General features: G+C 36.3%; 1 protein-coding gene across 1 annotated transcript; it reads right to left on the bottom strand.

Annotated features, from left to right (window-relative positions):
• Positions 1–2,808: 2,808 nt before the first annotated feature.
• LOC124180573 (T-complex protein 1 subunit epsilon-like) lies at positions 2,809–10,138 on the bottom strand. The gene is made up of 8 exons (XM_046566265.1): positions 9,963–10,138; positions 7,981–8,206; positions 6,872–7,070; positions 6,570–6,762; positions 5,766–6,035; positions 4,698–4,883; positions 4,024–4,342; positions 2,809–3,897 (listed from the first exon to the last, which is right to left on the bottom strand). Exons 1-8 carry the CDS (start codon positions 10,065–10,067, stop codon positions 3,764–3,766), a joined length of 1,632 nt encoding a protein of 543 aa, XP_046422221.1. The 5' UTR covers positions 10,068–10,138; the 3' UTR covers positions 2,809–3,763.
• Positions 10,139–12,817: the final 2,679 nt, after the last annotated feature.

Genomic DNA, 12,817 nt, shown 5'->3' with positions numbered 1-12,817 from the left:
ATTGACTCGGCTCCCGTTGAAGATAGCAATAGACCTGCTACTACATATATCCCCAGTCCATATGTAGCCGGCCTTTTTGAGTCACTTAATCGTTTATTCGCCAAATATAATGTAAAGTTTGTTGGAAAAAATTCAAAATATCTCCGACTAGTTTTTGATACAGGCAAAGACAAGATCCCCATAGGCAAACGATCTAATGTCGTGTATAAAATACCATGCAATGACTGCAATCAAGTCTACATAGGTCAAACGGGTCGACATCTCAACACTAGAATTAGGGAACACCAACGCAACATACATGAGATTGAAGAACGGCGCACAGCTCTAACGAAACATAGTATCGATAAACAACACACTTTTAATTACGACAACACAAACATCCTTTGCGAAGAACACAATTATTATAGAAGACTGTTATTAGAAATGTACAACATTGTAGGTCATACCAAGTCTGTTAATCTTAGACAAGATGTTGAACATTTAAGCAATATTTACAAACCTCTAATCTCCGCCCACACAACAAATTTTGTTTAACCTTAACTACATACAAAAAATTATTTTGTCCCCATTTACAGTCCTTTCTACATAACTTTTCTTACAAAATATTTATTGTTTTTCTGTATAATTGTTTATAATAGGTTCACCTTCACTCTGGATTACATTGTTTTCTCCCATCAGTCGTTATTCACCTATTGACTCAATTGGTTCAACCAACAATATTTCGTTAGACATGTAGAACTTAATTATAAAGAGCCTACCTCCACTTCATTGACACCTGTGAATTAATTTCATTGCTAAAACTACCTTCTTCAATAACCTTTTAACACAATGACATACTGACTGTGAAGAAACATAGTTCTTTAATCTTTTTAATTAATGACTACCAACTTTTAACTCCCACATATAAAATAACTTGAAGATTGACATAGTCTACCGTCACTCAAAAGAATACTGTTTCCACCAATTGTAATTGTGAATTCGACTACATCTTAGTCCACATTCAAAAGGTAAATAACACTAAAAAACATCCTTATCTCAATTAATCATAAGGTTCTTACTATCAACAATATTTAATAGCTCTAAGAGTATTACATCTACAATATTTATGTCTGATTACTTCTAGTACCATTATTTATATTATAAAATTCTTTTTGTTATTTTTGACAGTTTTTAAAAAAATAAATTGTTCTGAGGAGGGCCCATATCCGGGTCGAAACGTTAACTAAAAATACGTTTTCTTAATTGACCGATCACCAAGACTCTACAATATATAATCAAAAATAGACCATGCCAAACTTTTACTTTCAACCATTTCTTAAAATAAATTATTCAAGTTATGTTGAGAAAACCATAGCTTTTTGCATCTGAAACAGTTCACATAAATGATCAAAGCCGATAATGTTAAGATGGTTGGTTGGCGGAAATCAGTACTGTGTATCAATTTCATTACGAGACAGTCGTACATCGAATATCGATCAATTTATTGTATTCATCAGATACGAAAATTTCTGAGATCATGTAAGAATAGAAAATACTGGAATTATGAACAAATTTTTGAAAACGAATCTTCTTAAAATGTAAGGTGAATCGAGATTCCAGTTCTTTCTATTTCTTTCAGAGGGACTTAAATATAAATTTCATTTCAGCACGAAATCGACAATCTCAACGATCCAGAGTTTAAGAAAAACGCGAATTGGCTGCAAATGCTGACGGCGTTGATCGAGGATCACCAGGATTACGAGGGCAAGGAAGCGAAGGTTCAGTTGAACGAATGTATGCGAGAAAGGGATAATCTACGCAACGATATCAAACGTGTATTCAACCAACAGTTTGGTTCAGTCTTTAGGACGTACCATAATCCGACCTACTTTTCTAGGAGTCTCTTTCGCTTCGCGGACATCTACATGAGCAACATTACCAACCTCTTAAACTATTCGACCACTCACACCTTTTACCCGAGGAGAGGAGTCATGCCCCATGAATACACTAACTATTTCGTATAAACCGTGCGCAAACCGAGCCAAAACCATCATGCGGTATAAAATATGCGTTACGAAATTGATCTCGAAATATTTGGGACGAACGCATCGTATTTTATTCTTTCCCAAAAAAAGAAAAAAAAAGATAATCAAAATTCAAACGTATTGAGAAAACAGAAAGAAAATAAGCATCTTAGTTTCCTTCCTTTCAGATTACAATTTAAGATCGACCTCACACTATTAATACGCTTAAATTTATCCGTAAGAAGTTGACGAAATTTAATAGTTTTTACAAATACAATTTTCCTTAATTGTAGTTTATTTTTCCCCAGTAGTAGAAACGTTGCGTGAAATTCAAATCCTGTGGGGAAATTCAATAGCTTATTTCGTAGCGCTACAGTTTGTTCAAGTTTATCGATAGAAATACCTAGGAATGTCAAGATTTACTTTTACGTTGAAAATGTTGCCAAAGCTTAAGTTGAGTTATAGCTTATTATGATTAAGAACTAATTGAATGATCGATCGATTTATATAATAAGTTGACGCTACGTTTGTCTGAAACGAATCGTACTCTTATCGTTGGACGTTTGCAAGTACAAATAGATATGTAATGCCCCCGAGTAACATCGGAATATCTCAATCAATCTGATCGAATAGATAATTACAATTGATAGATATAAACGTACGAGTATTAGCAATGATCGGATAAAATATTCGTCAGATATTAATTTATTTAGCTAGAATTTACCATGGGTAATAAAAAATGATAAAAATTTTATTTGTGATGCGCGAAGTGAACGATGTTTCCGGATATTAACTGAAATCGCAGTATCTGATTTTCGATTTATTCATAAAAAAGTAACATTACACACGTATTGTAATTACAAATGAAGGCACGCGAAGTTAAGGATAATAACTTGGAGTTCCAGACATTTTTCTATCGGTTGTCAGACTATTACCGGTTTCTAGAGTCTGTTGACATCTTGTCATTATTACATCAATGCCAAAATTTGAGTTTAGTAATAATTATGAACAATATGAAATTAAAAAATTACAATACTGCGTTCTTTTCCGTGTCTCGATATCATCATTTGGCTTGAATAGTTGCGTATCTCATGCCAAATTTCAAACGTAAGATAACCGTTACTCGTAGATACTTAAAAAATGTTGAAACGAGTCATTATGCATGTTACATACGTACTATAAGAAAAATTACGACATACCTAATCGAATACAAAATGTGTTTGTGTGCAACGTGTCTTCTATATCAAACGCACGAGTACAAGTTGTATATTCAATTCAGACCACATTCGGTTTTTGATAATACTTTGCAACTCTAAATATTTATCAGAGTTTTCAGTTTGCGAAATCTATTTTTATTGTGACTAAATTGTGCGGGAGTCTGAGCCGAATAACCAGATTGTATCCTTGTGAAATCCTTACCTAATCACTATAGGTACTATGTACATATAATAAAATGTAACCACCACCGCGGGATAAGTTTTATCGTCGGAACACTGCCTGGGATGAATAACAATCCGAATGATGAGATTAATTACGTAGGTTCTGTTTTTTTTCTTATGTCAATTATAGCTTTATTTTATTATAAATTAATTTCAGCATGAAGTCAATTAATTGTTTAATCAGAGCGTAGTAAGCGGTCTGGGTGATGTTTAATAACTATCAGAAACAATTCAATTGAAGCGTATTAATAATACAATAATTCAGTCTCGTTAACGTGTCGTGAAAATTTGAACAATCTTTATTGTGAATGTTCGACAGATTTAAACTCCCATACCGTTGTCACTGGGAGATCTGATATCATCGATCTTCAATATCATCTTCACTAATTGCGTGGCAAGTAAGATTTGCTGCTGCTTACTTTTCAAAGATTCGATGACGTTCTGGACTTTCATGTCTGAAAAATAAAAAAAAGAACTTTAATTTTAAAGATTTCAGTTTGTTAAAAACGGATTTGTTTACATAGAAAAAAAAAAGCGACCAAGCAAACACAGAAGGTACATTTTCAACAAAATACACCTACCGGTTGTGCCAACGTTCATGCAATCGATTCCAAGACTAGAGTTTGATTCGGTCAACTGGCGCGCCTTGGCTTCAGCAAGAGCATCGACAGGAGAAAGTCCTGCGTTTTCTGCCAATGCCATGGGGATGGCCTCGAGCGCATCAGCAAATGCACGGAATGCATACTGCTCAAGGGTGCTGATCTTGTCGGCATGAGCGGCGCATGCCAATGCACAGGAAACTTCGGCTGCTCCACCTCCATAAACTATTCTTCCATCCGTTACGAGATTGCGCACAGCACAAAGTGCATCGTGGATCGAACGTTTCGCTTCCTCAATAATCTGTTGACAGTAATAAATGTGCTTACGGAGTACAGTGTGCTTTAATGAAAGGGACAATGATCAAAAACTATATTAAGCGTCGACGATTTCTTTCGGACTAGAATGAATGCTGCAACTAAACTTAATCAATATTTTATAAAGAAAATTTTGTAACACAATTCGATATGCAATGAATTTTTTTTTATTATCAATCAAATGCTTATATGCAAACTGTGCTATTTTTTTTTGCAAGGTGTCTGGCCAGTTAGACGCATTGAATGACATCGCTGAAATTCTCCTTGCCATATTTTTTAACAAGACTATTTTTATAAATTAGGCGTCTGATCGTAATGTGAAAAAAAAAATGCATACTTACCATTTTATTGCCTCCACGAATGAAAATGGTTACTGCTCGTGAGTTTTTGCATTCCTCAATGACGAGCATGCGGTCCTTTGTGGTTCCAAAAGTCAACTCTCTGACCACACCCGCGTATCCCAATTTATCAGGAGTCAATTCTTCGAATCGAGGAACGATACGACCGCCGGTAGCGATGGCAATCAACTGAGGATTGAATAATCAGCATTATAAAAATTCTTTCTTTTTTGACAATATCTATGATTACGATTCACTACACACTAGATGTTCCACTGGTGCTTATGTGCTCTGACTCAACCTTAACGGCTGTGTGTTTTATTTCATTTTAACAAACCAACAATAAATATGAATTCGTGGGAGTTACGTGTTGCGAACGCAGTGTGTTTCGGTTTTTGTCTTTATTGGTTTTTTTTTTTGTTCTATTTATTCATCAATTACCAACACGCATTTATGTAATTGGAAGTGTCATCTCATACGAGATATTTAAATAAAATTGTTCTGAGGAGGGCCCCCACCAGGGCCGAAACGTTAACACGATAAAAAGTGTTTTGAGTTGTGACCTTCATATCCAAGAATAACATTAATCATCTATGATTACAGTTAATTAATGAAGAAAGTGAAAAAACCCTCAGCTCTCATAATCATTGATCATTAGGGCCACTGCAACAGATACGTCCCAAGTCGACTTTGTGCTCAAATAAAGAAGCCCACAATAGGTTCGAAAAATTAAGTATATACATTTTCGAATGAATTAGAGGACTCATAATTAAGAGAACCAGACGCTTGGTTTCGCAATGCTACCCCCTTCTATTGCGCTTTCACATCATTGGGTTGTTTATAAATGGAACTGAATGCTCAGAATTTCGAATTTTGGTAACATGATGGATGATGCATGACAGTCTTCACTTACCTTTGTGAAAAAATTCATGTGAATAAATTAACGATACGTATGTCACACTTTTTGGATTAAATTGACCGAGTAGATTCAATACTTCAAAATTGAATAAATTTCACCGACACTTTTATCGAATTTCTAGATGCCGCAGAATAAAATAAACTTATAAGCACCTCGATTTCGGGACCACCGACCCACCGAACAGCGGGCAGGTGTTCCTGGAGGAGAAGGTGATTGGCTTCGTCGTCAAATCCCCACTGGCAAATAGCGAGCGTTGCCCCGGCTTGTTTGACTTGAGATACCATTTGAGTGAATTTTTCACGTTCATATTCTCGTAATGCTCTGTAGTCCTCTACAGAAGTCACGTCAAGCTTATGTTTAGTTTTCGGTTTTGGCGGCTCAAATGGACAAGTGAGAATTGCCAATTTCACATTCTCCAACCTCTGTAACACATCGAGTATGGAAACAGTGTTATACTCATCGTTTCTAACGATTTTAATAAAAATTTACACTATTCTGCAACCAGATTGTTCAATAACATCACATAGGATGTTGATCTCAATTGAAATTTCAACTGTATAAACTGTATTTTTAAAATGCTTATTGCAAAATCGATACAGCATTTGAGTTTTTCAATTACTCAAATACACGAGAATCAAACATGCTGATAATATGGCAAGGTGTCTGGTCAGGCAGTGCATTGAAGAAACTGCTGAAATTCTCCTTGCAGATATATCAATACAACAATTCAAACTAATAGTGCAAAAGTTTCGAAGGTCAAATTTTTACGATGCAAAAGCAGACGCTTTTGTAAGTCAATTTCGAATGATTAGAATTAGTGTAACTTGTTCCTTAAATTAACATATGAATTTCATAATCACGAACTCTGTAAATGCGATTACTCGCAGGATCTTGAATGGGGAAGAAAAAGAAAAAAACGACAAAAAAATCGATCAATAAAAGGTGATAGTAATTACCTTAGGCATTTGAGGATGACTGAAGTCTTTGTCTACAACAACGCCACGAACTAACATTGTGTCTTCAAGGCGTCCTCCAACTTTACCCTCTAGTTTGATTAATTCAAAATTGACGTCTCGTGTCTCCAAATCAGCGACAGCCATCACTGCATTCACAGCAATCTCCGCCATTTGTCGGTGACACTTGTTGATGCTGTAATAATAATGAATAAAAAATTAACGAAATACAACACTGGATGTTTGGAAGAATTTGACATGTAATATTGACAAGTTGACGCAATATTATCTCAACTTGCACTCACATTTTGGATCCAAGAGTAGTCATGGCAGTCTTGATTAGAGGTTCCAAGTCTTTGAGGTTGACTGGGAAAGCCTCCGCAATAGTGTCTAAATGTTCGTTCGCACATTGGGCTGCAAGCTCGAAACCATCAGCTATTCGGATTGGGTGAATTCCTTTGTCTAAGAGCTGTTCAGCTTGCTCCATTAGCGCGCCAGCCAATACTGAGGTAAGAGAAGTGACAAAATTTGCGACAATATTACGATACAGTGAAGCTGAAGTTTGTGACATTGTATTTGTAAGAAAAATCGTCTTTGTGACTTGGGAATCGTTTTAAATTCAGTAAAGCACAATAATAAAGTATATATGTACTCATGCATCATATTGTGAAAATTGAAATGCTCAAATTATTCCAAAGTTTGAAAATAGCAAGTTTGCTTTAGTTAAATTGCCCAAAACAGACAAATTTACATAATGGCATGAATACAGATGTGAGACACATATCAGTGCGTGCTGCCAATTAAGAATAGCTGCCCAATGGTTCAGAGTCTCAGATCGATGAAACTTAATGTTGCATGGTTTTTGTATTGTTTACATATGAGTTTCTCGAGACAATCGAGATTCACACGTCTCAACATGCTTCATCGCAGTGTAGAAAGTTCTTTAGATGCGTATATATTCATACCTAACAGCTAGAGAAGTGGGTGAATTATAGAAATTTGCATCGGATCTTGATAAAAAATTACTGAATTCTGTTGGAGTTTGTTTTATTCCACGGTATGTAGTTTGACGTTTGATTACATATTTTTTTCTGACAATAATTTGATTCAAAGCAAATATAATATGTATAAAAGAAACTCGATCAATATACTTTTGAATAAAACAAACCCAATCGAATTGAAGAATAGATGTTTGAAATTCACCCGCTATTCAACCATTTACTCGTATATACTTTGTTAATTTACAATCCTTGATTCCAATTCATTGTTACTGAAATTGCCTTGTATTCCTTTTGTTTGTAATTTTCAACTAATATCATCATACCAATTTTTTTTTTCTTATTATTCCTCACTTTTGCATCCTATATGTCATTTTTAATGTTTTATGATTTAAATGTAGATTTGATGTTCTTACCAACAACACCAGTTGTGCCATCGCCTATCTCATCATCCTGCGATTGAGAAAGCTGCACCATCAACTTGGCGATTTCATGATCTACGTCCATGTTTTTCAAGATCGTAGCTCCATCATTGGTTACTGTTACATCACCATCGGAACTAACTAACATCTTGTCCAAACCTTTGGGACCCAAAGATGTTTTCAAAGTATTGGCAATACTTCGAGCTGCCAAGATATGCGACTAGAGAAGAGAGAACGAAATTCAGTTATTTTGATATATCATGAGAATCAGTCAACTGCATAATTACACACAAGTACTAGCAACGTACATTTAATTTTAAACTACAACTCCAATGTAAATATACCAATGTATAAGCTTGATCCCTGTACTTATGTTAGATTACAAATCTTCTGTAGAATTGTATCAAGTTTTCACCCTCAAAAATGTATTACAGGTTCTCTTATAACTTATTATTAACTTGACTATTCACGGTTTGCAACAAGATTTTATTGTAGAATGAAAGTTTTTACAGCACTTCGGGTTTATGATATCAACACAATAAAATATTGAAACAGAAATCACTGTTTTGAAATTCTAGGTGGAATTTACAAATGTAGAATTCCAAGAATACCGATATATGTCTTACTTTAGTGGAATTTACTATGACCTATTGAACTCTGGACAATCTTAAAATTGCAATATAACATTGATTCCTGGAAATGCATAAATGTTGCATTAATCTTACAAGCTCAGACCGCAGTAGTTTAACGAATACTGCGAAAATACTATTTCCCATCTTTCTCTCGTTTAATATAATTAATCAAGTTTACTACCAACCACTCAAAAAATGTTTCAAGATGGCAGAAAACATTTCTTCAATGATTTTTAAATTGTTATGTAAAACAATATTACTTGTGTTCGCATCTAAAACTTTTGAAATTTTCACAACCTTGTTCTATCTGTTATGCTTGAGTAACAATGAGTTACAAAACATACAATGAATACATAGTCATCGAAAAAATACTACCAATAATAATGCATTGTGATGAAGTACAATAACACAATTTTTAAATCACAATGTGAATCTGTTAGAATATTAATACAGATTGTAAGTGAACTAGCTTGTAAGAAACACATCAGTAAGCGTGGTCCATTAATCGAATCACTCAATGGTTCAGTTTCTCATATTTTATTTTATCTTGCACACTTTATTAAAAATCACAGGCAAATTTCAAATAAAAATTTTTCTGTGTCTCAAGGTGCGTAACTCAAAGATAAAATTTGGATTCAAGTAACATGTTTCAAGAAAAACAAAGTCAAAACATACAGATGGACTGGCTCTTCCGCTGTCCTTTGAGTTGAATCTCAAGTCGGACGTGGTAAAAAGAAAGTATTTTCAAGCATTACCGTTACTTCACCCATGGAGATGACAAGAAAGTTTTTTTCCAGTAAGGTACTTACTGAAGTTGCAAAAATGTGAAAAGGGTTGTCTATAATTGAATTCTGACAGGAAATAAAAAGTAAGCATAAGATGCAACTGTAATACCGACGTACGTATTATGCAGCAATGTCTATAGTCGACTGAACGAATGAGGGGGGAACAGGCATAGAAATTCCTTATATGGTTATAAGACAGAAGCTGTGATTGGATTCATTGTTAAAATGCCAATCATATTTAGCGATAAATTCATAATCGCTGTGAAATTGACGGTTTGCAGCTCACATGAGGGTGTTAAATGAACAACATAATCCCAAAGTTCGAAGTAAAATAAAATATCACGAATGCGCGAGGCTCTACCGGTTTACGAACACGAGACGCGAACAAAATTGCAGAGCCACCACGCGATCAGCACTTTGGTGAAATTAAGTAAATTAGTGTGCACGAAATAATGCAATTTATCTGAATTAATAAATGGAATAGTTATAATCAGTGTGATCAGGAACTTATAACAGAAAATGTAATCAATGGAAATTATAAAACATGTGCATGCCTCACCTTAATCGCATCATTGCCGGTCAAGCGACTCTGCTTGTCTTGATCACGCAAGATAATGAAAGGTCTTCCGTACTCATCGAACGCGATAGAACCAGGAAAAGACATGTTTCGAATGAAAGTAGTTCAAATTCCGTGATGTATGAAAAAAAAGTAAACTCTGGCGATCGAACCTCACTGCAGACGTGCGGCCATTTTATCACTCACTGCCGAGCGTCTTCTTCCTTCACGGTGTGCTCATAAAGTAGAACAGAGTGACCTCAAGGGCTGGCCACATTGAACGCAGATGTTTTTTCGAACACTTCAACAAGCACACCAACCTACAGGTGCTCGGGTAGGTTTCTCTCTGTACTAGAGTAGAGTGTAATCAACTTTTGCCACATTGCAGCTATAAATACTCCTAGACAAATTGTTTCGTATGTTATTTCGTATAAACTACTTCAACGCGCATACCCGTCAGAGTTAGGAATAAAGATCTTTGACTTCAATCGGAAAGTTTATACTCCAGATAAATGGCATTTATCTTCTCGTTTCAGTAGCTGCGTTGATATTTCAAAAAATAAACCGGTCACTAGTTGGTTTTACAAGGTTGTTGCACTTGATCACGTAGTAGACACCGAGACGGCGCATCCATTTCATCTCGATCAAAATTAGCGCATTCATGATGTATTACAGTTACTCTGAATTTTTTTTCATACGAACACTTTTGGAAAAACAATTCAGCTTCTCTACTTAACGTAGATACTTCACTTACGGCTAGCTGAAACAGCGTTCCGGAATTTCAAAAATCCTGCAATGAATTTTGTAATACACTATTTCGACGTGATTTTTCGAGCGAAATCGAATGAGTGCAGTTCGAATAGGCTGCAAACAACGGATCAAAAGTTACAGCTGAAAAACAAAAGATTTCCTTCGTCATATCGCTGCTGTTGATGACACGCTCTTTTCGCTGCGTTTTCTGAGTTCCTGGGGGTCCAATTAGTCAGGAAAGGACCATACAAATAGAATCTGAGACGAAAAATTTTTAGCTCCACAAATGAAGAAAAAAATAAGGTAAAAGGATGGAATGAATGCAAGGAATTCGAATAAGAAATGAACACCAATTCGAATTACAAATAAGAAACTTGATTTCGATGATCCCGGGGTGGTTTAGCTTAGCTACCCCAGCAACGACAGCCCACGCGGCTACACCAATTTTGTGTCATTTGTTATTTATTTTCATGTATTCTAGATCTGCGGGTGTAGTAACCACGTTGGTTTCCCAACGCGTCAACCACCCTGGGTACAAAACTCAATCATGAGGCCCCGGGAAGGCCAGCGCAAGAATCCTCAATCGGCTCTACCCAGTTTCGCTCTCGTATCTAATTACTCGATCACAAGTACATTAGAAATACGATCCAACGTCATTTAATAATAAAATGGATCGTTAGGAGCCTCGATGCATCGAGTTGATAGTCCCACGTTCACACAGTTCACTGAATCACTTTCGCACACATAACGAGCTATTGCCAACAAAACTCACGTGTTATCTCTTCCGAGTTCCGACTAATACTGATCTGGTTTTGAATTCTTCGTCAAATTTTCGTCTCGCTCGCTCTCGCGGGAATTTTGAGAACTTTGGACTGTACTGTCTTGTTGACCACTCGCCGTAGTGTGCGTGAGATTAGCGTACTTGGATTCATTACACACACATCGTAGTATTATAATACATTCTGTCCCTTTACTAATCTCTAGCTGATCTATAGCGGTCGTTCACCCCCTCGCCTTACCATACCTCTCTGTTATTACATATGGTTTCAAGTAATGCTCGTCCAAATTGTAGTGTTATCGAGTACACTTCTTGATTTTTCACACGTTCTCAGGTTGTGATAGCGTTAAACATTGGACTCTAACTTAATAATCATATGAGGCAATAATGGTCTGTGGCAATGGCCGATTAGGTACGTAATTATAGGTCATAAAGCACTAGTTACAGCTGTTGTTTTCTATCTACGTATTAGTATGCGTCGCCAACAGTAACCTAAATCAATTTTTTCACGAATTTTGGTTATCTCCCACGAAAATGGATTCCGGAAGTGTTCCAAATCGAAACAACACCGGTTCAAACAATAAATCGCAGTCCAAGTATCACGTGCGATATTGCTTTTGGATTTTGGCGTATAGCTGCATCGCGGGTTACTCTTGGCGGTTCAATCCGCAAAGGGCTTGCGATTGGACCACCCAGTATTCACGGGTGGCGTTCATGGATTGCGCGGTATCGCGAGTTCAGTGGATTTTAAATATTTTGTGAAACCAACAGCGACTTCACATATTTTTTGACCCATTCGCTGATTTCCTTCATATTATCAAATGTCAATCAATACTTTTTCCTCACATAACTATCGCTAATTCCATGGAAGAATTATCAGGGTAAATTTGGAGTTCAACCTATGTCACGATGATTTTGGAGGCAGAAGAGGAGAATCGCGACTTTGTTACCGTGTACAAAAAAGACTACCACCCGAAGAGAGGAAGGCGACCTCCACCGCGTCTGCAACCACCTGAGTACCCTTATCCCCTGAACCCGCTAAATGGCCCCTTCAAGGAACATCTTTATACCGCGAGGAAAAATGCCAATCTAGAATCCCCTGAGCGATCAGAAGATGTCAAAGCAAATTTGGACAGAGTAAGCTATTGATAAGTCAGAGTGCGTTTACTACGCACACGTAAAATCATCGCAACCACATTTCGACCCCGCATTACACACACTTACTCAGTCTGTCAAGCCTGCACGTAAATCATTGATATATCGATGGCGGGTCTAAATTATCAGCTACTAGCGGTTACAAATGGCTTGCGCGTCTCCCATACGGCAATTT

Source organism: Neodiprion fabricii, chromosome 4, assembly GCF_021155785.1.
Source record: "Neodiprion fabricii isolate iyNeoFabr1 chromosome 4, iyNeoFabr1.1, whole genome shotgun sequence".
In the NCBI taxonomy this organism is placed as follows: domain Eukaryota; kingdom Metazoa; phylum Arthropoda; class Insecta; order Hymenoptera; family Diprionidae; genus Neodiprion; species Neodiprion fabricii.
Note: the sequence above shows the minus strand (reverse complement) of the source record. Positions and strands in the feature narration are given on the sequence as shown.

Excerpts from the sequence above, each read along its gene's own strand:
- LOC124180573 (XM_046566265.1), bottom strand. The coding sequence starts at position 10,067 with ATGTCTTTTCCTGGTTCTATCGCGTTCGATGAGTACGGAAGACCTTTC. Across the intron at positions 7,071-7,980 it reads TGGCACAACTGGTGTTGTTG|TATTGGCTGGCGCGCTAATG; the intron begins GTAAGAACATCA and ends CTCTTACCTCAG. Across the intron at positions 4,343-4,697 it reads TTCGTGGAGGCAATAAAATG|ATTATTGAGGAAGCGAAACG; the intron begins GTAAGTATGCAT and ends TACTGTCAACAG.